This window comes from Motacilla alba, chromosome 1A, assembly GCF_015832195.1.
Source record: "Motacilla alba alba isolate MOTALB_02 chromosome 1A, Motacilla_alba_V1.0_pri, whole genome shotgun sequence".
NCBI classification, from domain to species: domain Eukaryota; kingdom Metazoa; phylum Chordata; class Aves; order Passeriformes; family Motacillidae; genus Motacilla; species Motacilla alba.
In genome coordinates, this window is record NC_052031.1 from 10,863,667 (window position 1) to 10,888,493 (window position 24,827).

The window sequence follows — 24,827 nt, forward strand, 5'->3', positions numbered from 1 at the left end:
TTATTAAACTATACTAGATTACATTATACTACACTATATTAAAGAGACACTACACTATGCTACACTAAATTACATACTAAAGAAAACTCGTGACTGTCTGCCCACAGCCAGGACACAGCTGTGACCCAATAGGTCAATTAATATAAACAACCATCACTGGAGTCCAATCAAGAACTCACTTCAGGTAAACAATCTTCCCAACACATTTTACATGTGCAAAACAACAGGAGCAGCAAGTAAAGATAAGAATTGTTTTCTCTTTCTTCTCTCTGTTCTTCTCTAGGAAAAAACCTGAGAGAGAGAATTGTCTCTCTCTGTTCAGAGAATGTGAATGCCACAATAGCCTCAGTTATTCATCAATTTACAAAAGCGTTTTCTAGAAAAAGAAAACATTCCCTGAAATACCAAAAAAAGAGACACACGAACTTCATTATTCAACACAGAAGGCTTTATTTACAATTAAACATAAGAATATCAGAAAAAATATTTAAGCTTTATTTTATTTGTATTTTTATTAATGTTTCTAATGAAAGTTTACCCTGCACTGTTTGAACAAATGTAAATACTTAACATTAGCCTTAATATCATGAATTAACAATAACTGTAACTGATGCTTTGGATGAAGTAACTACAAATTACAATTCAAGTGCAGCCTAGGTGCTGGACATAGCTTAAAAGCCCAAACCTGCATTGAGATCAATGAGATTATGAATATGGACAAACCATATAAAATTTGGCCCTGAGACATTTAAAATCATGGCCCAACTTGCTGGATCACTTCTGCTGGAGCACCACATAGCACTAAATAATACCACTAATATTTTATACTAGTAAATACTAGTAAAGCAAACACTAACTTACTGACAATGTACTTGAAGTCAAATAAAATGAAGTTGAAATGTTAGCATATCAAAAACTAAAGGAGCACGTCTGTTGTTCCTTTCATGTTAGATCCTGACACAAAAGACATTTTATTATAAAAAATTGGTGTCAGATCTTGAACCACAGCGGTGTTTATCTCAGAGGAGATGTGGCTTAATGACTTCAGCTGTCCTCATACTTTTTTGACCAGTCCATAGGACTCTAGGGATGGCTTCAGTTGTGTCAAATTGTCCCCAGACTAACATGGGAACAGAGCATCACATATGACACCAGCAATACTGTGAATATGAGAAAAAGGTGTTTTTCATTGACTAGCCAGCACCATGAGTAATCAAATACAGGGGCTGAGAGCAGCCCTTCCCTCCTGTGTCCCAGTAGCTGCTCTGGTAGCTGGCAGCTCCAGCTCACAGCTGGAGGGAAAGTGCAGCCATGTACCTCACAGACCTCACCTTCAAGAGTAATGAATTGGGATTTCTGTGACTCATCAGCTCTACTGATAGCTACAAAACTTTGTCCACGAGGAACAATGGAATAAAACACCAGGATTGTAGTCAGTTGGATTTTCCCTTTATTTCCAAAGGTAAGAACACCTTACTAAAGGTACCCAGCCAAAGACATTGTACTTTATTAGCAAGATGAACCTTTCTGGTTTAAAGTCCATTGTAGCATTGTTTCCAAACAGCAGGATGTGAGAGGCTGGCCATGTTTGATTTCCCTTTTTCTTTGCAGCTCTTAAATAAGGGATAAAAGATCCAAAAAGGAATCTTAGAAAATGCTGAACATAGGCTCTTGTTCTGAATTTATTGAATCCACGGAAAGAAACCCAGCAACACTCTGTATTTGCCCCATTTGCTCTCAGAATAAAATACAGCATTCAGATCAAATGAAAAAGTCAACTATTTATGGAGATATCAGTGTTTGCTACCTGTCTACAAGCTGATGCACCTCATTAAACAAATGGTTGCACAAATTTCCTTGTGGCAGATGGTTTATCAGTAAGTAATTGGGGCTACCTGTTTTCATTTATGTGCTTCTATAGCAAGTGGAACCCTCTGATGTTTGATCAAAAATCATTTTCTTGGTCTTTCCTGTCTCTGAAGCATTTTGGAATATTTTCTCTTGGCCTGTCAGGTGACATATCAGATCATTCCCCAAGGGAGGCCTCAGGCCAAGTGGGCTTAGGGCAGTGCAGAGGCTGGTGCTCAAACAAGAGCCAGAGATAAAAACTCACGGGAGACAACAGGAAGAGCAGTGGAGCAGGTTGGGAGTTAGGGAGTGGTTCAGATTAATAAACAGATGTGGAGCCAAATGCCAATTAGCTCCATCAGCATATGGATGGCTGCGGTGTATCTGTGAGCCTTCTCCACATAAAATGTATGAACCACATATTTTAGTAAGTCTTTTATAAACTTCAGGTATTACAGTTAGTAACTTTACATAATAAACTTCACATTCAATGCAATTCACATCCCTGAATAGAGGACAGAGAGCAGTACTATTGCAGCAGCTTCCATTCCTTGAAGGAACAGAGAGAAATATTGCAATGAGAGCAGCTAGAGCACAGCATGAGCTCCAAATTGTTGTCATTCCCAGCCTGTGCTCAGAGACGGAACATCAGCAAGCGGCTTTCATTTTTCTTGCAAATCCAGAAGAAAATGAGTAGCAAGTTGCATAAATGGCAGAAGGTGGACTAAAATCCAACTGCACCTCAACTTCAGTCTGCTTGATTGCAATTTAAAATTTATAACAAGTTTCAAATAAAGTTTTTATAGTGTAGTTTCCACAGTGGCCTCTTTAGTGATGTCAGAAGTGTGGACCTTCAAAAACATCAGCTTATTGGGTTAGTAAGCTGGTCTTCTCAAAATGGAAAAACATGAATTCCGTAGCACATGGATTGGCTGTGCCTTGAATCATACCTTTTGTCTCTGAATTTTAACAAGCTGCTTAGCTGAAGTTTCAATGAAACGGTGACTGCCTCTGAAGTCTTTTCACCTGTTGTGAAATAAAATCAGAATTGAGCGTATGGTGATGCAAGTCTTCAGCTTAAGAATACCTCTTTAATACAGCATACTTTCCACCATAATGTTCATGTCTCTGCATTTCTTTTAAATAACTCCAAAATTGTGTTTGCTTCCCCAGGTATCAGCACATTAATCCACCGCTTGGTCAGTCTGCCCTGATGGCAGTATATTTGTCTCTGTGGGCTAGCTATGTCCAGGAGGTGCTCAGACTGACATTGCAGTGATGCACCACCGGGAGAAAGAAGTGAGAAACCAGCACTCCGTAGAAAGTGTCATTAACAGTGGGTTCTCTGAACGTCAGACAGGGGGATGTCCTGTGAGAGCACAGCAATCTGCGGCTCAGAAAAGTGCTAGAGGACACTTCTCAGCAGTTTAACAGTCTTGGTCAAAATGTCAATTTTAAAGAAATCACAACAAACAAAAATGATGCTCTTCTGATGCAGTTCCTTATGACCTCCCCTGAGTTAAGAGCATCCTGAAAGATTTAGGATGGGAAGAGAACTTGAAAATATTAGGCCAATTATCTGGATAATTTCTTACACAACAACTACTGAATTTTCTAGCATGTAAAAAAAAATACGAACAGTGAAATAGGCAATGATTCTGAACTCTTGAAACCCTGAGGAGAAGTCACTGCTGAGGACTGAGCTGTTAAGGGCTTACTTACTTATTTTAATTTCTTTGACCTGCATATGAAATAGGAGCCCATGAAGGCCAGGAACAGCACAGAGCCTCCGATCATTAATGCCATCTGCAGCGTGCTCAGCAGCTGGAGCCGACTGGAGATCTTACTTCTGAACATTTCTGCTTTCTCATCCCCGATAACAGCAGACTGGAACAGGGCAAGAAAAACATCAGTGAAAGGTACATATGCAAGCCTTCGCTTGCTGAATATGCGCTCGGTGTGGCGCAAATCACAGCATGACTTTAGTTACCCAGTTTCAGGGCACCAAGACTGAAAAAGCTAGGTAGTCTTTTTTTATTTATTTGTTTGTTTGTAATCAGAGAATAATAATAGACAAAAATATACTAACCTCATTTAGCCAAAGAATAGGGAAGACATAGGGTTTTTTAACTTTTTTTAAAGGACTGAAATGAGAAAAAAAGAACAGCATGTTACTTTCAGTTTGCTACATAAGCCCACTCACTACTTAAACATTTTTTTATTCTCTAACTATATTTCTGTCTTAAATATTTACCTTTTAAATATAGTTTTGGAGTGAAAAAAAACCAAACCAAAACAAAACTACAATTAATAGCATCCATTTTACATATTGTGCAACCATCATTTCCTGTCTAATCTTTTGTATATGGGCAGTCAGACACAGAGAGGGATAAAGATCTGTGTGGTATTCATATGTACGAGATGCTTATCCATCATAGGTACAAGATGTTTATCCATGTGCATTAGGGCCAATGAAGAGGAAAAAAAAAACAATTAGAGACACATTTACCCTTGTGATAAAACAGGGAATACATAAATTCTCTTTCTCATTGGATTTATTACAGATTTATTATTGGATTTATTACAGAAAATACAGTATGTCTTTTTGTTCATCCTCATGGCCCCATTTGGGTTTTAGAAGAATGTTATTTTTAAGAAGATTTTGCCTTGTAAGCTTCTGTAGGGAAATTAAATGTGTGTTAAAATACCTGGGCAGTGTCCTGCCCAGGAAGATTTTCTCTGAACAAGCTTTGGGGAAGTATTTTTGTTTCTTCTTTTCCAGCACATTTCTACTGATGCTGTCATAGACCAATCAGCCCACTTAAAAAATTCTTTAAAAATAAAATAAAGAAGTAGCACTTACTCAATTCTTGTTGAAGGCCTCACAAGGAGGTTTACTTGCAGCCTTTTTGCAAATCGTAGTGTAAAACCAGTCACCTAAAATCAGTGAAAAACATCCAACAAGACATTAATTTAAATTTGTTAATTAGATGCCAAAGTCTATATTTGGACTGTGTCAAAAAGCATTTTGGGATTATTTTATTCTTATGTTTTGAAGGATTAATTTTTATGAAATGGTAATGTTTCTAAGGGTTTCTCATTTCTCACAGAAGTTTTAATTTTGTGGCTTTACCATAGTTACTTTTGTGATTTACATTTAAACCTGAAGACAACATTAAAAACTGCTAAATCAGTAATGGCATACTTTGAATAAAGATATGTCTCAGGGTTTTTTTCCCACCAAAAATCAGCTAAATTTTCTTTTTCAAAATGAAGGATATTTAACTTGCATAGCGCTGAAAACAAACCTTTCATATCAGGACAAACAGATGTATACAAAGGTCAAATCTTTTCCTCATATCTTTCTTCTACTCTCTGTCTTTCACAAAAAAAAAAGGTGTGATTCTTGAAAAATTTTGTGTAATATTTAGGAAAATCTGGTTGAGGTCTCTATTTCGAGTAAGATGAAACAAAGATTTAACTTAATTTCTCCTCATTGAAGTTACATAGCTCAATTGCCTAATTTTAGTGAGAAATTACTAATTTTACTTTTTCATTCGAAGTAAGAGCAAAATAAAATTTTGGAACCTTTGAGTTCATCATACAATTCAAAAAACTTTGGTAAGTACACTCAAAGGTCTAAATCACTGAAACAGAAATAAAGGTAAATTATTAAGAAGTCAAAATAAATTCATTCTGTTTGGGAGATCTGGTGGACAATTCAAGTCACAAAGACTTAAATTAGGTCTATTTAAACCAGACTCTTCACAGATCTAGCAATACAAAATAAACTCATCTATGTTTATTGAGTTTCAATTGAGATAGTAATTATCCAAAAAATGGCTAGTTATAGAATTTTTTTTTTTTTTAAACTAAGTATAGAGGAAACAGTAGTTTCATAGAATATAATTTTCTCAAAGTACCTGAAGATCATAGAAAAGCTACAACATACTTCACAGTTTGCAGAATCTATTCAATCCCATATTCCCAATAAGTAAAAAGCAAAACATTGGACTTACAGGCTCTATGTCTAGATATGTCTCATGCTCCTTTTCATCTGGGCTCAGGCCTTCCACGTTATGCAATATAGATTCACTTGCATGAAGGAAATGAGGAAGAGAGATATATACCGGTCTTTCTATTTAAAAAAAACCAAACAAACAACAAAAAACTGTCTTGAATCATTAAGCCTTGCTTTGGCACTCATTTTTACAGGTCATTTTCTAAACAGTTTTGCCATATAGATGTACAAGCCTGATAAAAAATGTTAATAGCCTAGCCCCACCACCCAAAAAAAACCCAAAAAGCCCCAACCCAAACCAAAAAAAACCCCAAAATACAAGCATTTTTGTGATTTGTTTATTGTCACAAGGAGAATTTGCATCGTGAAATAAACTGCAGTTGCAAATCCTGCTTGTCTTGCGTCCACACTGTGGAGCTGGCAGTGCTCCCAGTTTCATGCTGAGGTGAGGATGTGACTGTCACTGTCCCTGCTCACCTTCATGATCTTGTTTTAGCCTGAAAGGACCTCTCGCAGTTCACTCAGCACAAAATGCAGACTCAGTGTATATTTATTTTACCAACACCACACTGAGCCAGTGTTGTCTGTGTACATACATACAACTGTGGGCATACCCACCCCTGCCGCGTGTGTGAATGGCCACAGACTCAAGGTGCTGAACTATCTCTGCCTTTAACACAGTGCCCCTCCTTTCCTTTCTCTACACACACTCCTGCAGTTTCAGTACACAGCCTACGGTATCCCAACTTTGCATAGCACTATGCAAAATACAGAAAAATCATGGTCCTCATTTTGGGCAACAAGGCTGCAGAAATGTGAGGGGTCTCACAAGTAACCTGTGGAAAAATTCACAGACAAACATCCTGGATATCAGAGTAACACCTCAGCTACAGGACAAGTGTCTTGTCCCCAGTTAAATGGCTTGTGTGGCAGTACTGTGTCACCACCATACTTGCTTTGCAGGCACTGATGTCCAGGACTCCGGCTAAGGTGCAGTTCTCTGATATTTCCAGATCCGTGCAGAAGCAGTAATTGTCTGGGACTTCAGTTGGTGATGCAAATGCTTCACGAGGAACTACGAAACGATACAGTGTGATTCCCTTCACAACCTGCTGGCTGTGGAAAACTCCATAGATTGATCTGAACACAAAAGAGGAGAAATGTGTTTCAGCCTTTTGGATTAAAAGCCTAATTTGTGTCAATGCTCCTGAAGGATCACCTCAGCTGCCTCTCTCTTAAAAAAAACAACCCCCACCAGGGACCCAGTGTCCAGGCTCCTGCCACACTGTTCAGCAAATTGTAGGGGTGTTTCTCTGTAATGGAGAATATTCCCCCCTTCACGAAAGGATGTAAAAACTCAGTGGTGAACATGAAAATACACAAAACAACAGACAAAATTTCAAATACTAAAGATAAACAATATAGAAAAAACTAAAAAATTAACTGAGATATCTTTTCCCTACACACAGCTACACCTCAATCATTATGAGGTTTTCAAAAGTTTCTGAACTACAGTAGAGATGTTTATCCATATAAAGCATCTCTGATACAGTTTTTTGCTGACCTTAGGGTAATCTAAGCTTTATGATGCAGATAACATCTTGCATATCACTTTATTCTGTTGCATATGAATCAGAATACTTCTTAAGCTTCTTTTTGCTAATTCAGTATCAGCTGATACAGAGGTATGGTTGCTACACAGTAATGTCACCAGGACTCCAACACTTTGTATTGCAGCCAAACAAAAGAAGAGTTTTGCAACAGGGACAGAACAATAATTCCTGACCCTCCTTCTGCAGGACCTTTGGACAATTGTTATTTTCCTTTACTGTTCATGAATTGTGAGAATTAAATGGCTGGGGAGATTTCTCAAACTGTGTGTGCAATCAATCCAAAGAATTTTATCATTTCTCCCCTGCATAGAATTCTGTTTTCTATGAATTGGGAAATGTTTTCCAGTTTGTGGATAAAATTGCTTCACAAAAAAAAAAACATTCTGCAAAGTGTTTTTAAAAAAAAAACACTCTGCAAAGCAAATGACCCACTTTAAACCTAGCAAAACGGAAGCATCTGTTTCCAGGCAGCAAAATAAATAAAGTGTTTATACATCCCAAAGTAAATACACTGTGATGCATTTTAAATCTTTAACATTTCTTTCAGTAATCCCGCTGGAGAACCTGGGGATGCTGGATAGCCCCGCAGAAGCAGCAGGCTTAAAAGTCATCAGCACGGGATGTATTAAGCAGGCCGATTTGTTTGTAAATATATGAAACTAAAATATGTAAAAATATCCTCTGAGAAAACAATTTTGAGTATCTATTGAATGACAGCAAACACTGTCCTGCATAAATGATTTTTTCCAGACAAGCTTAAGATGGACCTAACTGGACCCTGCTGTACCTGTTGCCTTCTCAGACCAAACAAGCTGGGTCCTGGTCTTAGAAGTTCATGACCTTGAGCCCCGTGGCTCTCAGTGCCTTTTAAAGATCTCTAACAGCTCACAATGTCACATTTTCCTGAATATACATCTGTAACTGGCTGAAATAAAGTACATTGTATTAGCTTGCTATTGCCATAGAAGTGGTAGAATCAGGCTCTGAATCATGAGCACAACTCACAACACAATTACTTGTGTTTTAGATGAAAAGTTTATGTTGCACTGCCTGGTTGACCTAAGCCCAAGCACAGCCACTGCAGCCACCCTCTGAAAACAAAGAGCACTCAGTGGCACACTTGGTGGGAGCCCACTCCAGGAAGGGAGCAGCCTACCTGCAAATGTCAGAGGAGAAGAAGCGTAGTACCTGATCCTTCTTAACAAATGGTGGGAAGGATGCTCCATCTGTGAATAAAATAAAACGAGAGCTTGAAAGCAATTCTGCTTAGAAGACTGATTTAATTTCTAGCTCAATACTCAGTTGTTACTTTCCTGTAGAGCTGTGGCAAAAGTAAACAATATGAATCATTTGTGGGGAAAACGTTTATGTAAGTTATTGCACATTGACAGGCACTTCACAGATAACGTGTAATTGTTTTTGAAAGCGAGCCAAGATATAACAGCTTTTTTTTTTCACCCCCAGGTTTGAAACTATATGATCAAGCCTATTTAAAACAGAAGATATTTTAAAAAACCCAAAAAACTGCTTAATATAAGCCAAAAACCTATTGCCATTGCTTTGAAGTTTGTGCATCTAGGTTTATAGACCTAAACCTTCCTGAAGATGCTTGAGTCATCTGTAATTATGGCACTCAGGGCTTGTTAGACTTCAACACTGTCTATTTAATAATCAATACGAAACCTTTTCCACTAAAGATTGCTCAAGTGGGTCTCTAAGCTGAGGTCCTTCTAGGACTAATGGAGAGGAGGAAGCCACTTCTAGAGCACAGTCCACCTCACCCCATGGCAGAAATGCAAAATAAGTCAGAGGAGCAGCACTTTGGTGTTGTTTTCTCCACTTGCTCTTGAAAGTGCAGACACTCGGATTTGTATTTCTGCATTGCAAGCACCCAGAGTTATGTAAGAGGAGCCTGCCATTTTCCCAATTAAGGTGTTGTAACAAACCTTTAACCAGTACATTTGTTAGTTTTTGTGACAATTTCTGTTTAGTTTCTTAGGCAGCAGCCATAACCAAACAATTGCAAACATCTGTGATATCTTTGAATCCAGTTGGCAAGAGCACAGAGGCTAAATTACATACTGCCACTTGCCCACTGCTGACAAAGGCACTTTTTTTTCAAACATTCAAGATCATCCTAAACACACACTCTGTTTCTAAATCTTGGCATTCTTGTAAGGTTGACAAACATGGAGTCCTGTCAAGCCTCATACAAATATACTGTTTTATATTTTTAGCTGTGTATTTTCTTGTACTATACGTGTTGAGCTTTGGTGTGGAAGCTTACAAGATAAGGTAGAATTCTCACACTAACAAGATTTTTAAACCTGTTGCATCTCCAAATACAGCAATGTCACCCTGAATGACCTTGTGAACTGTGCAGCCATCTTTTCTCACAAGTAAAAGCTCATTTTCACTGTACTGGAAAACTTAATTAATTAGCAGCAAATGTTTATTTCATCAGTTACAGAAGAAGAAACAAAAATTTGACCCTGGCTAAAAAAAAAAATATGCCAGGCCCCACAAGAAAGAGGGGAAGCCCTAGAATATAAGAAAATATTGTTTGTTATAAAATTAATTACATGGTTTAAAAAGGAACTAATCCTTCATGGCTCACAGAGTTTTGGAAAATCAGATTCTTATGATATATTTTAAATACTTCAAAATACCTTGTTTCACAGTCTGGGTTAAAAGGAAAATTATCTATGCCAGGTAAAGCAGAATGGAAAATGGAGGGAAAAAAATCCAAACAAAACAACCCAACACAAAAGCCTTCATTTACTGAAGGTCTGGAGCTTTCTGCAAAAGCCTCCACCAAGATACCTGCCAGCCTCAGCTCTACAGATTGTGGTGTCTGCACAGCAATGCTTTCACTAATCAAAAAGAAAAATATCACTTTGAACAAATATATCTTAAACAACTCAGCTGTTTACCTATGCATTCCAAAAGAAAATTCAAAAATATCTGTCTATAGTCTATTCATCCCAGTCTAAACTACTTTTCTTCTTTATCCCTTTTCATTTTCTAGTGATCTACAAGCCATTCATCTGACAGCCTCCTCCTTTGTTGCCTCAATTTCTTTTCATATATCAGGATGTCCATTCTGGTGCATTTAATTAAATTTTCAACAGTGTAAATGAATGTGCATTATTAAAATGCCAAGATAATTTTCAACTACTATAGAAAAGAAAAATAATCTTAATTATATTGTTCTATGAAAATAATTAGTAGAAACAAGAGAACTGGACAATTTTGTTTCTCTTCCACATTTACTCTAGATGTAGAGGCTGTGTGCATGCATAGATAAAATGATGTGCAGTAATAAATAATTAATATATTTTAATATATACACACATATACATATACCATAGTAGTAGTATGCCTGCATATATATAGATATTTAATGTACAGAATACAGACTTGGCAAAGCCCAGGGTAGTTAATTTAAATATTGTATCTCATAATTCCCTTAAAATATCAAGAAAACTATTGAAACTTTGAAAAGCTTTAACAGGCTCACCTGTGCCATTAACCATATCACAGTGGCCTTTCCAGTATGAAAGAGTCCTGTAAGATAAAATAAAAGTTATGCTGCATGTAGTAGATTCTACCATGTAAGTACTTTGATTACCTGTATTACCAAATATAACTTTTCCTGGATATCCTGACCCATTAGCAAAGGCAAAGGATAGAGATGTTAATTAATTCAGATAAATTACAGGATCCATTAGAAGAGGTTAAAAGGAATCTATCTACTTAATACAAAACAGAATAAAATACTTGTATCTAAAAATCAAAACCTGTCTTAAGTCCAAGCTCCTAACAGAACCATTGATAGCTGAAAGAAAGTGATGGTTTTGCTAAGCCCAAGGCTTGATCCTGTTTCCTTTGAATCATTGAAGTTTTTTCTGTTTATTTATAGCTCCTAGAGACTCAAGTATTAAAAGCCACACATTGAAAATGTATATATTTTTAATCTACAATGTTATGATACCTTTCATTTTTATAGCTTTCAATTATTGCTGTTTTTGTAATATCTTCTGTCCCGGTGTACACATTGTAAGGTCCATCGGTTGTGCCATTGTACTGTAACAGACGCAACAAGAGGGAATAACAGTTAGAAATATTGAACAATTTCACAGCATTTTCTTCCTCAGAGCAGCTTTCTTAAGTTTATTCACAGAATGATAACTGAAGGCATTGCCTCCTCATTGGTTTCACTCACCGGGTAGAACACTCCCACAAATGACTTCACACCAGGGAAGGGGATGCTGTCTAGGAAGGGATCTGTGTATCCCCACAGTATTTCTTTGACTGTTCTGTTCTGCAGTATGCGCGAATTGGATGATTTAACCCAGGAGTTTATGAATGATTGCATTAGAGTGCTTGGGTACAGGGAAGGTACAGCCTACAATGGCAAAAAAAAAAAAAATCAATCAATGTTTAGTATAAAATTCTGCTTGTGCTTCGAATTAAAATCACAGAGAATGACTCCAAGAAATGTCTGCCAAAGCCAGTTCCCAGATTTACAACTCCCTTGAAGTTAAGGTTCTACATAAAACTGACACTTCTTAACAAAACAATTACTGGCCATAGGTTACACAAAAGCAGAAAATTTTTCTTGACTGATTACATGAGCTCACTAGATCAGCCCTAATCACATAATGACAGAACAGCTGAAGTTCACAGGGAGCCCTTGAGACCATCTGGTCCAACCCCTGCTCAAGCAGGACCATTGAGAGACAGTTGCCCAGGACCATGGCCAGATGGGCTTCTGAATAGCTGCAAGTAATGATTTCACAAAAGCTGTGATCAGATGATCCTCTGAAGTGCCTTCCAACATAGGCTCTTCTGTGATTCTGTGACTGCTGGTATGGTTCTATTTTGTATTTGCACCAACAATCTTCATACCCTGCCCCTTGCAGACACCTTCTCACAGCAATCCTGAGCACTCATGCAAACACCAGAAAGTTGGTGCAACACAACCAGGGCTGGATGCAAGTATAAAAACTGTAAATATTAGTCAAAGGCAAACATTCTCAGCCTGTGATAAGACAAAAACACCTGGACTAAAAAGGCTCTAATACAACTCTAGGTGAAGATCCCTGTGTTCTTTGAATAACTAGTGCTCAGTGGGACAGGAGAGCTCCAGGACTGCGTCATGGGGCCCAGGCTCTGTGGTGGCGAGGCCATGCAGACTCTGGGTGTGGGAATCAGTGCAGCCTCCCCTGCCAAGCAGACCTGAGGGTATTATGGAAAGAGCATGGCAAATCCACCCTGTACTGTTCATGCTGTACATGAACATGTTCATGCTCTCACACAAAGGGAGCCCATCCACAAACTCTTGATTTATTCCCGTGTTAAAATTGACTAGGAGGATGTTTTTTGAGCTTTGAACACACTGTTGTGAAAGGTGTCCCTGCCCATGACAGGAGGGCTGGAACTAGATGGTCTTTGAGGTCCCTTCCAACCCAAACCATCCCATGATTCTATGAACTTCTCCACTATTCCCTCAACATTTGTATGTGGACACTATGGCTATTTTTCTTTACTTACTACAACAGCGAGGTTGAGGATGGTCAAGGTGTCGTTTTCTGTCCCAACAGACATATCAGGTTCAAAATTAGCAATATTAGGCAACATGTAGGATATTGTGCCATTCTCACCTTCCGTGACATTTTCTTTGGGTAAATATCTAACCCTGGAAATGCAAAACACAAACACAGAGAATATTTTTAATCTTTGACTTTTGAGAAAACACATGCCTGACTGAAGGTTTTTGAAAAGTTGATGAACATTTTAGTAAAATGAATGTTGAACATTTTATGAACACTTAGAAGTTTATAAACTTTTCATGTGATTATGTGTAAAATTCAATTTTCTGCAAATATTGCTCTTTTGGAAATATTTCCTTATTTGCAAATGGAATAGTCTTTCTTGATACTAAAATAAAAGCAAATATTTCCTTTGTATTTTTATGTCATGAATGGACCTTATAAGTTTTTTGTAATTTTTTAAAAGAATTATGATTTGTCACATTTCATAAGCTATTTCATGGTTGCATGTAATTAGAAGGGGGTGACACAGACATAAAAACTCAGATATTTAATCTGATAGACATGTGTTGCAACGAAACAGGTTAACCCATGTTACTTTGATAATATTAAATATGATGTAGAAGTTTATAAGTCAATCTTTCAGTTCCACTGAGGTTCTGCCATCATGCCCTGTCAACAGATCTCCAAGGTAAAAATTTCTGCTGCAGTTCTAGCTTTAGCTCCCCTCTTCCAGTCCCACCCTCTTGCTGACCCCTCTGTGGGAACAGCAGCCAGCAGGGATCAAATAACAGTCTGTGCTGTAGGTCCAGAGAGCTTACCACAGCTCCATCCCAAAAGGGATCTTCAGAACACTTCAGGATCAGACCTTCCAGCATGAGTATAGGGGGGTGCAAAATGTACAGAGAACATGGTACAGATGTAGCCAGTGCAGGTGGGTCTTATCTGAAGAGCACTTGGATCTTGGCTTCTCAGAATTGGTTTGCATATATGTAATTTTACTTATTGGCCTAATGAGTAGAGCACCTACCTGAAAGTTGGGAGATTTTATTTTTTCTAATTAATTTGTTTTTAAGTTGTTCTATACTGCAATAAATTGTTAACTATTTAAAGGGAGAATGAGAGAGAGAGACTCAATGTCACAGTTACTCAGATAGACCAAATATCCTAGGAAGGCCCGAGTGCAGCAGTGAGAGGAGCTTCCATTTCATAGTCATCATTTCTTACTTAGTCTTATTTAGGCTTCTGGCTGAGATTTGTCCCAGAGGAAAAAAGGCATCATCATCAGCACCAGAGTAAAATGTTTCTGTTTGGTGGGATTTCACCTTCTGAAGTATTTCCTAACTGTCCTTTTCCTGATTCCTGTGTAACCCTTTCCTCTGTCTTCCCAGGTACTCTGTGAAACAAAAGTTACCTCTTTCCATTGATGAGTAAGTGTTTAGGCATAAAGGCACCTTGGCTGAAGATGCTGAAATGGAAAACTGCCTTGTGAATATAATATGCATCCCTAAAGTTATTGAGAAAGAAAAATCATAGGAAAGCAATTTCCTATCATGGGTGCCAGTGATAGCAAATATTTGGCTTAATAACTCAGGAAGTATCAGCTAGTCCTATGTCAACACCACATTTAACACTAAACAAATAATAAAACCTTCCCGCATCTATGTCCTAGCTAGTCCACTCAGAAAAAGGAATGCTTTTCTAAGCAAAATTTGAAAAAAAGAAAAGCTATTGACTAAAAAAGTCATAAAAGTGAAAAAACAAAACCAAACCACATTATTAAAATAAGTTATTAGTGATGCACGGTTAATGAGATAATCTCTTGGTTTTGGGGCATCTGGCACATTTTCTCCTGTTATAAAGCTGGTGAAAATGGAACAGGAAGGAACACAACCACCTCTGTTATATTGTGGCTAATGAGTTATTGTTTTTCTCAAGAGCAAGCACATCCTGTTACCTATCTCTATTTTTGTTTTCATTATGTTAGACACAATCCAGAAAAAGTTTGAGATTGCTGTGTGTAACTGCAATTTAGGCATTTTTGTCATGTCTAACTGAAGTGTGATGCTGGAATTTCAAAAACAAGTTTATTTTAGCAGATATGATGTCACATATTAAAGGACCTTTTCTTACCTGTATGTGTAAGGTCCTCTTTGTTCAAGTTTTGGTTGAGCGCCCTCCTCTATAATCTCTGAAGGATTTAACACGTGGAAAATCCAAAATTCCCTGTAAACTGAGCTTCCTGGCACAAGCCAATTTTGAAAAGCAGCGGTACCATTGACAATGACAGCTTCCTGAAAGTACAGAAATCCAAATTAAAATTATCCACAAAAGAAACAAGTGCGAAGTTGCATTTACTTTTTAGGTGATTGTTGAAGGTTTCAAAGCAAACAAAAAAACCCCACAATTTTAGCATCAGTATGAGATGTAGAGCCCAGTTGGCCAACATCTGGAGGCAGCTTGACATTCCTGCTCAGTGAGAGCAAAAGTGAGACCCCTAAAACAAATGAGCACAAAGCTGATACAATTGATGATGCAGCCGGTAGCAAAGCTTCCCTGTTGCTGGGGAGGAGCATTCTCTCAGTACACAAAAACTTGCCAAAACCACTGATCATTTATAAAGGGAAAATCTTTGGTGACTGAATGATACCCAGCAGGTTACAGAATCCATAAACTGCTTCCCATATATTGAAAATAGCCCAAGGGAGGAAATGGGAGTTTTATCTGAGCACTTTTCAGGCTCTAGATAATTTTGCATCCAGAGAAATCACACAGTGCTCTTGAAGGACTGTTTCTTTGGCAGAAAATTTTTGTCACCAATACTGACACTTTCCAAGAAATCTCTCTAATTCTGATAACATTTTATTAGGAAATTTTCCCAGATCTAAGGAAGAAGGGACAAAAGAGTACATCTGGTACCCCTCTAGAGGAATCAACAGCTTTAAGTCTCTGCCACTCAGCCATATGGCAAATGGCAATTCAGGACTCAGGACTATACAGTGAGGAGTTATAAAGCATGTAATCAGGGGAATGCCTGCTTTGCTTGGTCTGTATCAGGCTTCTTCTATGGGATTTTCCCAAATCTTGGGATAATGTAATTTTTCCCCTTGGTGATAAAGATTCATTAAAGTATTTTTCAATAAGAAGAAAAATCTAGACTGCATGTCTCCAACATAAAAGATGCTTTTCTTTATTAGAGTGATTGAAGATTAATTAGTTAATTTGCACAACTCAAGAAGTCCAGAAATGAAAAGGCTCTAATTTCTCTAGAGAGCAAGGAAAGACATTTAAAATCAAAAGATGCTAAATTTTTCTTCAAGTTTAAGTTTGTGCCTCTAAAGTTCACCTGGCAATCACCAGGTAAACAAAACAGAGACTTCCAGTTACCACATCCTGCAGTTAGAAACAAATACCTCATCTCAGAGAGGCTGTAACACAGTCAGGGCTCTGTCTGTGAAAAGCATTTGTGTGGTGGACTTGCAAACACCTTGCTGGTGGTGTAAGAACTGGGCTTGCTGCCTGAATGCCTCCTGTAATTTACGTGCATTTGTGGGAGAGGGGAAGGAAACCTTGCTGCATGCAGCAAGTGTGATATCATCTTGAGGCCTGGCACTCAAACCTCACAAGGTCAAAGACTGTCCCAACTGTGGCCCAGCATGGGGCAGAGCACCTCCTGAATGAAGAGGGAAGAGCTTACATGGTTCAGAAATTGCCTTCTCAGTTTACACAAAGAATTTCTCCAAGAATCTGGGAGAAACAGGATGATAGAAAAAGTGCAACTCAGTCTGCCCGGAGTCTGTCTGTGATCTGTACTCAGAAGGGTCCTGAGACAGGGACAGATGTCAGGATTTGACCTCCCACTGTGTAACTGGAGTGGGCAAATTGTTAAATTTCTAGCACAAATATGGTCAAAAAGACAAACTAATCTCTCTAGAAGTCAATACTCAGGAACAGAGAATAGAGAGGTTTCAATCTTGTGACAATGGATCTATTTAACAGATCTTTAAGTGGTGTTATGTACATTTTAAAATTCTTCCCCTCCATTCATTCCCCTTCTCCTTATAGCCCTCCACCAGGGGTTGGAGTAGAGCAGATGATATGCCAGCTCTGCCACTGCACTCTGCCAGCTCACGACGTGAGGATTTGCAGCCCACCATTCACTGTGACACCAATGTCACTGTGACACCAGTGTCACTGTGGACACGCTTGGGGAATGCTTCAAGGGTGCAGCTGATCTAATCTGGCAGTCAGAGGGACAACTGGCTCTGGCAGTCCACAGTTCCTGATCTATCTATTGCACCAGCTCTTATGCCTCAGGGAGCTGTTTCTGCCTGCCAGACAGGAGGAACATAATTCCCTTATGTTTTTGCTTTCTGTGTTACCTTTCTACCCGTTAGCCATTTGGCTCAGGGGTCTGTGTAGAGGGAATCAGCATTAGAACATGGGAAGCAGCAGGACAAAAGAAAGAGGGGGAAGGAAGATAACAAGACCATTATTTTCAGTGGCATTTAGCCATTATTGTTAATAACATTTCTCCCACAGAAGAGGTGTGTATGATTCTCTGTCACATACTTTAGGAGTGCAAATGGTGGGTTAAAGTGGAATAAAAATCTGGAGCTCTTTTTCATGTCTTCAAACTAATACCCTCACACCAGCAAGCCCTTTGTTTTTGCTGTTTGGTCACTGCTGATCTATCCCTGACTATTACCCCTCTTTCTGACTGAGTATTTATATATCTCCCTAATAACACTGCTGTGCTTTGGGACATTATGAGAGGAGGAGTAATTTTGGAAGCTAATATGCAAATGATAGTAGAAAACACTTCTCAGCCCCCTAGTCCATCTGCACCAGCTCTAATATCTCAATATTTAATGCAGTAGTTAATGCAATAGTTAACTACTGTCAGCAAAAGCAGCTGCACAAGTGTGATTGCTACACAGCCAAGTTCATACCACGACCCAGCTGCGCAAGATTGAGTGAAACCAGTGGGAACTTTGACCCTTTTTGTTTCTGACGATTTCCCCCCACTAGAGGTGGGTCAACAAGCAATAGATAAATTTAAGAAATTGCTGAGCAATCAGCAATAGAAACTTGCTGTACTTCGTTGATTCAAAGTAAGTGAAGCCATCGTGATTTCTGATGAAGAAACACAAAATTTAAGGCAAAGTTTCTGTCTTGACAAAGAATCTGGCCAGATGGAGAAAAGATGCCATTTTCAGGGAACTGAGAAGTGTCACAAATACTTTGGACTGTAACAAAATTATGTTGTGCTGCCTACATAAACTGGATGAAAGAAACAATACAATTCTGTAAAAGTGAAAAAGTAAAGCTCAAGAAGAGCAAATAATCTTCTCCCATTTTGCAGCTGGAAGAATGACTCTTATTACTTGTTAAATGATTATTTGCTTATTACTAGCCTTTCTACTCAGGCTTTTTTGGATCATGACTTTTATTTCTTTGCAGTCCTTGGTAACGGAATTGTGTGACTAAATAAAGCTTAAAATTGATAGTGTGGGAATATGTGTGGCTAGATCATTTGTGTTCTGCTGAGAGTCAGCAGTTGCTTTAGCTTCATTAGTTTGTGTAAAGAAGGCATATGAATGTCACAGAGACAGTTTTAAATTAGCTATAATCTGCCCAGTCACAGATCAGAGATATGTAGAGACAAATGAATAAACATAATAATAGCTACAACTGAAGGACTTATTCCTAAAAATGACTGAGACTAACCCAGTACAGCACTGAGGCATTGTGCCAATTCATTCACCACTCTGTATTATCAATTCATCAGGAGTTAAATATATTAGGTATTATTACATGGCTTCTGTTCAGCTCCTGACCATATGCACTAAGGTAGAAAGCAGGTCTTAGAGAAATGGTGATAAAGGTTTTTCTAGCAAATGAATCCACTACCAATAGCTTCGAGTGGTTAAGCCTAACTGGGAAAAAACCCCACAACTGAAGTGATGGGATGTTTGCCTAAAAAGATAATATTGTTTTAAGGAGGGAGAGGCAAAAAGTAGAAATTGAGCCATGTCAAAATATTTTTCCAACAATATCAGATAAAATCTTTCTGAGTTGTTGTTCTGAATACTCCTTTCTTTTTTTTTTAATTGAGACATGATTATATCTAGTAAAAATGACAACAGACATGATAATGTTCAACTGAAATGCTAAGAGTCAGTTAAAAAGGTGTATTTTATGATCTCCATGTTTCACTCATAACTCTACTAAGATCAATTTTCTAAACTCCTAAGACCTTCACGGGAAGTTCTCTCCCCTCTGGAGAGATTCAGTTTTCGTAGAAATTAGGACAGGACTTTTGCCCTTTGGTCCTGAAATCAAAGGCACCTTTCCATGAATAGCATCAGAGCTGAAATAGTTTAGCACTAATCTCCTTTTGTGGATCCCTGCCAAGGTGCTGCTGCTGCTGGTGTCATTTTGAGTGCACTCTTCAAGTGACAGTTTCTTTAAAGAGCCTTGAAAACAATTCAGAACATATATATATGTTCTGATATATATACATACACAAACATATATATATATACAAACATATATATATATATACATATCTATCTATCTATATCTATATCTATATATATATAAACTATTTTTTTAAACTCTGCTGGAGGTTAGAGTTGAAACAACCTATCCAAATTTTTGGAGACACAGGTAAAGCATTCTGAGCCTAGAAAACATAGCCATGGGCTCTGATTTGAAGCACAGATGTCTGATAATAAATTGGAACAAATGAAGATGTAACATCTGGGTGTTTTATGTTGCTTGAACTTTGGTTTGTCCACTCATGGACTGCTCATAGGTGGGGCACAGCACCCACCCACCAGGAGATAACAGCTGATAGACTGTCCAACTCCTAAGGGCACCTGAGATTTTCTGTACACTTGCAGATGCTTTCGTTTTGCTTCCAAAACATTGTGATCCAGCACGATATACCCTGCCGTGTTTACTCTGGCTAATCTCTAAATGACTGCAATAAAGGAGAAATGAGGCTGGTGAAGTGTAAAGATGTGTGCTTAAGGGAAGCTTAAGAGAAGCATGGTTAGACTTCTGCTGCTAGCAGAAAAGGACAAAAAAACCTATTGATTGCATAAATTTTTGAAATTAAAGTTCCTCCAATTCATTGGGAGATGCTAGAGAAGTTCATGTGGACTTGATTCATCTTGCTTTAGAGTAAATTGACAGTATTTCTTTTTGACTAAACCTTGATAACAAGTTAATTTAGGACAATTTGCCTTGCTACGGTACGAAATGTCCTAAATCTATTCAACATTTGTTTTTCTAATTCAGCAATAACATTTGATAGCAACTTACATTTCCTCAAAAAATACAGAATTGTTCCTACCACCGTGCAATAGACTAGAATTTTTTATGAGATAGGATAGTCAGAGGAAAAACTAGGGGTCTTTTTCAAACTTTGACTGTGAAGAATTTAAGACAAGATTTTGCCTTTACTGTTTGTGTCTGAAACACTTTTTTTACCTTTCATTAGAAATATGGCATACTGAGTTTCATTTTCACCTAGTGGGTGAGGACATCTTTTAGATTTTTCCTCACATGAGTACAAATGGAAATAACATAGATCCAATAAGGTTGGAAAAGACCTCCAAGATCATCCAGTTCAAACTTTGACTGCAGTGCTCACTAAACCACATCCTGAAGTGCCATATCTACTAATTTTTTTAACACTTCCAGGGCTGGGGACTGCAACACTTCCCTAGGCAATCTGCTCCATATAAATGCTTACAGGCCATATCTGAAAGAACATCTCACTCTGTTCTTTTCCTGTCCTATGGTCACTATTCTTTAAAAGCTCCAAACAAATTTGTCATGGAAGCTGATCTGTTTCTACCAAAGATTTTCCATAAAAATTACATTTCCAAAAGTGAAATAGTTCAGAAAAAAATGTATTTTGAGTACTCTCTGCTTGGCAGATCTCTTTCCTTTGCGGTCAGCTCTGTATTTATCTTAACTATAACTGCAATGAATAAAAGATTTGTTTTTATTAACAGGTCTTTCATCAGCACAGCAAAATAAGAATTAATTAAATTCAAGTCCCTCCAGAGCATCTGCTGAACTGATCACACATTTCAGTTGTTGTACCCGGGCCCATCTTGTCTGAAATGGAATTTTCTTAAAGTCTTATGGTGTGTCTGAATAGTCAACACATTAAACAGAAAGACAATAGTCTGGTGTGACTTGTGCTTAGGAAAACAACATATCCATTTACTTAAGTAAATAAAGCCTCTACAAATGCACTCTTTTAAGTTTTATGTGATTACTGGTACATTTTATATATATACATCAAACAAGCTGCCTTGAAATAGGTAGAAGCATCTGAAACATGATCACAATGAAGAAAATTAAAAAGTGGTTGAGGGGAAAATTACTCCCTCTAATGCTACCACTACAGACTCATGCAGGTATAATTGACTATGTAGACATTTGCAAACCATGCTGTACAACTGGTTCACTTCTGTTAGTAAATGGATGAACACATAACACTGCCAGTATTTTTAATTTGCTTTCAAAATATTGAATGGTATGAGACAACACTCAGGATTAATATAAGTATTTGATATAAGGAGATATACATTTTTAAATTTATATGCTTTTTAGAAAACCCATCATTTTCTAAATTAAACAATTAAACAATTAAAATTGTGACTTTTTTGTAAAATGCTGCAAGGTGGTTGAGACACTATCTAGTGAGATTTATTTTTTATTTTCTATAAACCTTAAATTTTTTTCAATTCTTGAAAAATACAATAACAATTGGAAAATGCCTCTGAAGGTTGTTTTTTATTGGATTACCTGAAAAAATTAGGATGTTTTGTAGGAGCCCTTTTTTGCAATTTTTTTTTTGTTTTTAAATGATACTATAATATAGCCAGGACCTCGACCGACAGTTCAGCATTTCCTGTTGGTTCATGTATCCACCTCCTCAATTGACTACAACTGCTATTGGGCTAAGGCTACTCTTCCAGAAGAGCCTTTGAATAAGTTTCTCCAAGGTGTCACAGTCTTCAGCACCACAGCAGATAAATAGCAGGACTAAGCAATAGCCAAAGACCTTAAGATTTTCAGATTTTTTACCATCAGAGAACCAACTCTGGGTGCAGTGACTCCAAGGAGATTTTACGTCATCATAGCGGACACACCAGGGCTTCTATTCCAGATTACTCCATGATTTAAACCCCCAGTTATGTACATTTTTCACCAAAGATTTAGCAAATTTTTTTCCTTTTGTTTTACATAAAAATCTAGATTTTAGGGACATAACCTAAAAATCAGAAAAAAAAACCTGTGTCTGCCAGGTCCAAAACATTCTACTTCTATCAATCTTCACACTCAAAATGAAGAGATGCATTTTATTAGATCCTCCAGTCATGTGGAGAACATTGACTTGAGTCATACAATCACAGAATGTGGAGTGAATACACGAAGTGTAGGATTAGATTCTGCAGCAGAAGACTGTTTAGATTATTTGCAGTATATAAATATAGCTGCATAGAGTGAGTACCAAAGTATGAAAATAAAATTTTTAAAAAAAGGAAAAATAAATATGAAAAATTATAAACACAATAAAATAAAATCCACTTACTTCTAAATTGCATTCTGAAAACACAATATTTTTAGCTTCTAATGTCAAGCACAAAAGAGAGCAAACAAGTGAATGTGGAAATATCATTAATACATTTTTAAAAATTTTGCTGTTGCATGTATTTCCAGGGAATTTTGGAGCACCTAATTTATAAAAACTATGTTTTACAAAGAAAGAAAAAAAAAAAAGAAAATAAACAGAACCAGAACATGAGATTTAAAAGTAATGAGTATTCAAGAACCACAAACCATATGCCCTGGGGAAGCGGAAAAAAAAAAAAAAAAAGGTACCTTTTGTACTGCTTTGCCAATAAGATTATCTCCAACTGGTATTAGAACTCCTCCGAAGATAGCCAGTACAGCCCCGACGATGGCCCCAGTGAGGAGCCCACAGTTTCTGTTACAGCCCATTCCTCTTTTTTGTTAGGGTACAGGTAAACAGTGTACAAGTATTCTTGCTGTAAGGCTTGATGGCTTTTCCTCTCTTCTTGGTCTGAACAAACGCACTGATCTTCCTCAGAGAAGCTGCTAATATAAGCAGAAAGTGAACAAAAATCAAATTCCAAAGCTCGAAGTACAAAGTACATGACATGAAGCAGGTAGGAAGATAACAAGACAAAACCAGCCAGCCAGCGGCCAGCCGCTGGCAAAAATAAACCAAAAATAAAACCAAACAGACTAAGCAAACCAACAAAGTTGCAGGTACTTTTGGCTTATTGCCAATTGCTTATTACATATGATTATCTTCATTCCGGTTGCCTAAACAAACGGGTGAGTTTTATTCATTAGTCTTATTTTTTTTTTTTCTGTTGCATTAGGGCAAGCCTACATTGTTATTATGCAGATGACATTCTTCCTGATGTAGACATCTTTAAATCTCCCTCTGCCAAAGAAGGAGGCTATAGATAGCTCTGCTTTTATCTCAGCCTGCCATGCCCATGGCTCCCACTTCAGGCAGAAGCAGGAGTGACACTGCTCTGGCACGAGCTCCCCTGGCTCTTTCTGCCTTGTGCCAGTAAGAAAGTCCTCAATCAGAGCTTTTAAAGCAAGACTAGAGCTTGATCCTTGAGAGTGGTAATACCTGTAATTTCAAGATTATTCAGACTCAGAAGAAAAATGTCTGTGATTAGTCATTGGAAAATAAGATTTGCTAGTAATATCTGTTAATAAGTCTTACAAACTGGCCCCCAGTGAAAGGGGTTGTAAAGAAAATAAGAATGACACTAATGCTGAAGTGGTAAAATATAAGCTCCAAGTGATATTTTTTCAGATTTTTTATTGTTTATGAGTAATTGACACAAAGAGCTGCCTAATTTGCAATTTATTCTTTATGATTATGAATTAATCAAATACACATAATTTTCAAGTTGGTTATTTGCTTTAGACCTCCAGTTAACAGAAAGTCTGCCCTTTTCTGTGTTAGATGTCACTGTCCATGTACTTTTTATTCTTACTAATTTCTATTTCTTGACATGTTGTGAACATCTCTAAATCAATTTTAAAGCAGGCAATAGTTAATAACAGTTTCAGTCTCAAGAGTTAATTACACATTCAAGGTCAAACATAGAGAGAAGGAAAACAGAAAGATAAAGTGGAAAAACAACACAACCAGTTTGCTCACGAAGACTAAAGTACCAGAAGGACTTCATTAATTTCTAAACAGCTATAGTGTGTGTTCTGTTTCCTTAATGAGTTGCATGATCCTTTTATCACATAAAGGATGTACAACACGCCCTAACAGATTAGGTACCATGGTCAGCAGGCCACTGATGTGTCCTCCCTTGTCATCCCAAACTCTCAGTTATGTCACATCTCTACCTGGCACCAGACCCCTCCCTTTCACTGCACTGGAAACCCACCTTCTGCCTGCTCTTGAGCAGGTTATGGCTCCCTTGCCTTTAACAATGTCTATTTCTGCACATTTGAGATCATTTGGTACGTTAAGAATTTCTCCTTGGATATTTTCAAGCAGAATGACCAAAAGACTGCTCGCAGTCTTGGGAAAATATCCCTACTATCCTCACTATACAAGTCTGTCCACCGGCCACCAGGTCATTCCATGTGGTTCCCACTCCAAAGCCATTAAAGGCTTTTTGATGTACTGGATGTGTTTAACCACAAATTTTAAAGCGTATTTAAGTTAGAAATTTATTAGACTTGAGGAACTTT

At 37.7% G+C, this 24,827-nt stretch overlaps 1 protein-coding gene across 6 annotated transcripts in view; it reads right to left on the bottom strand.

The window, feature by feature from the left end:
- Nucleotides 1-433: 433 nt before the first annotated feature.
- Nucleotides 434-24,827, bottom strand: part of CD36 (CD36 molecule) — a 34,761-nt gene continuing 10,367 nt past the window's right edge. For 4 of the 6 annotated variants that reach the window (XM_038154308.1, XM_038154309.1, XM_038154305.1 and 1 more), the window contains exons 2-14: nt 22,950-23,186; nt 15,171-15,331; nt 13,039-13,183; nt 11,708-11,890; nt 11,477-11,568; nt 11,003-11,049; nt 8,639-8,708; nt 6,822-7,009; nt 5,868-5,986; nt 4,712-4,785; nt 3,938-3,992; nt 3,571-3,735; nt 434-2,874 (exon numbers count right to left, since the gene is read on the bottom strand). In XM_038154308.1, the coding sequence (XP_038010236.1) occupies nt 3,571-3,735; nt 3,938-3,992; nt 4,712-4,785; nt 5,868-5,986; nt 6,822-7,009; nt 8,639-8,708; nt 11,003-11,049; nt 11,477-11,568; nt 11,708-11,890; nt 13,039-13,183; nt 15,171-15,331; nt 22,950-23,069 (1,419 nt within the window). In that variant the 5' untranslated portion in view covers nt 23,070-23,186 and the 3' untranslated portion in view covers nt 434-2,874. The remainder of the gene's footprint in view (nt 2,875-3,570; nt 3,736-3,937; nt 3,993-4,711; nt 4,786-5,867; nt 5,987-6,821; nt 7,010-8,638; nt 8,709-11,002; nt 11,050-11,476; nt 11,569-11,707; nt 11,891-13,038; nt 13,184-15,170; nt 15,332-22,949; nt 23,187-24,827) is intronic. The other 2 variants (XM_038154307.1, XM_038154310.1) reach the window with 1 other exon arrangement.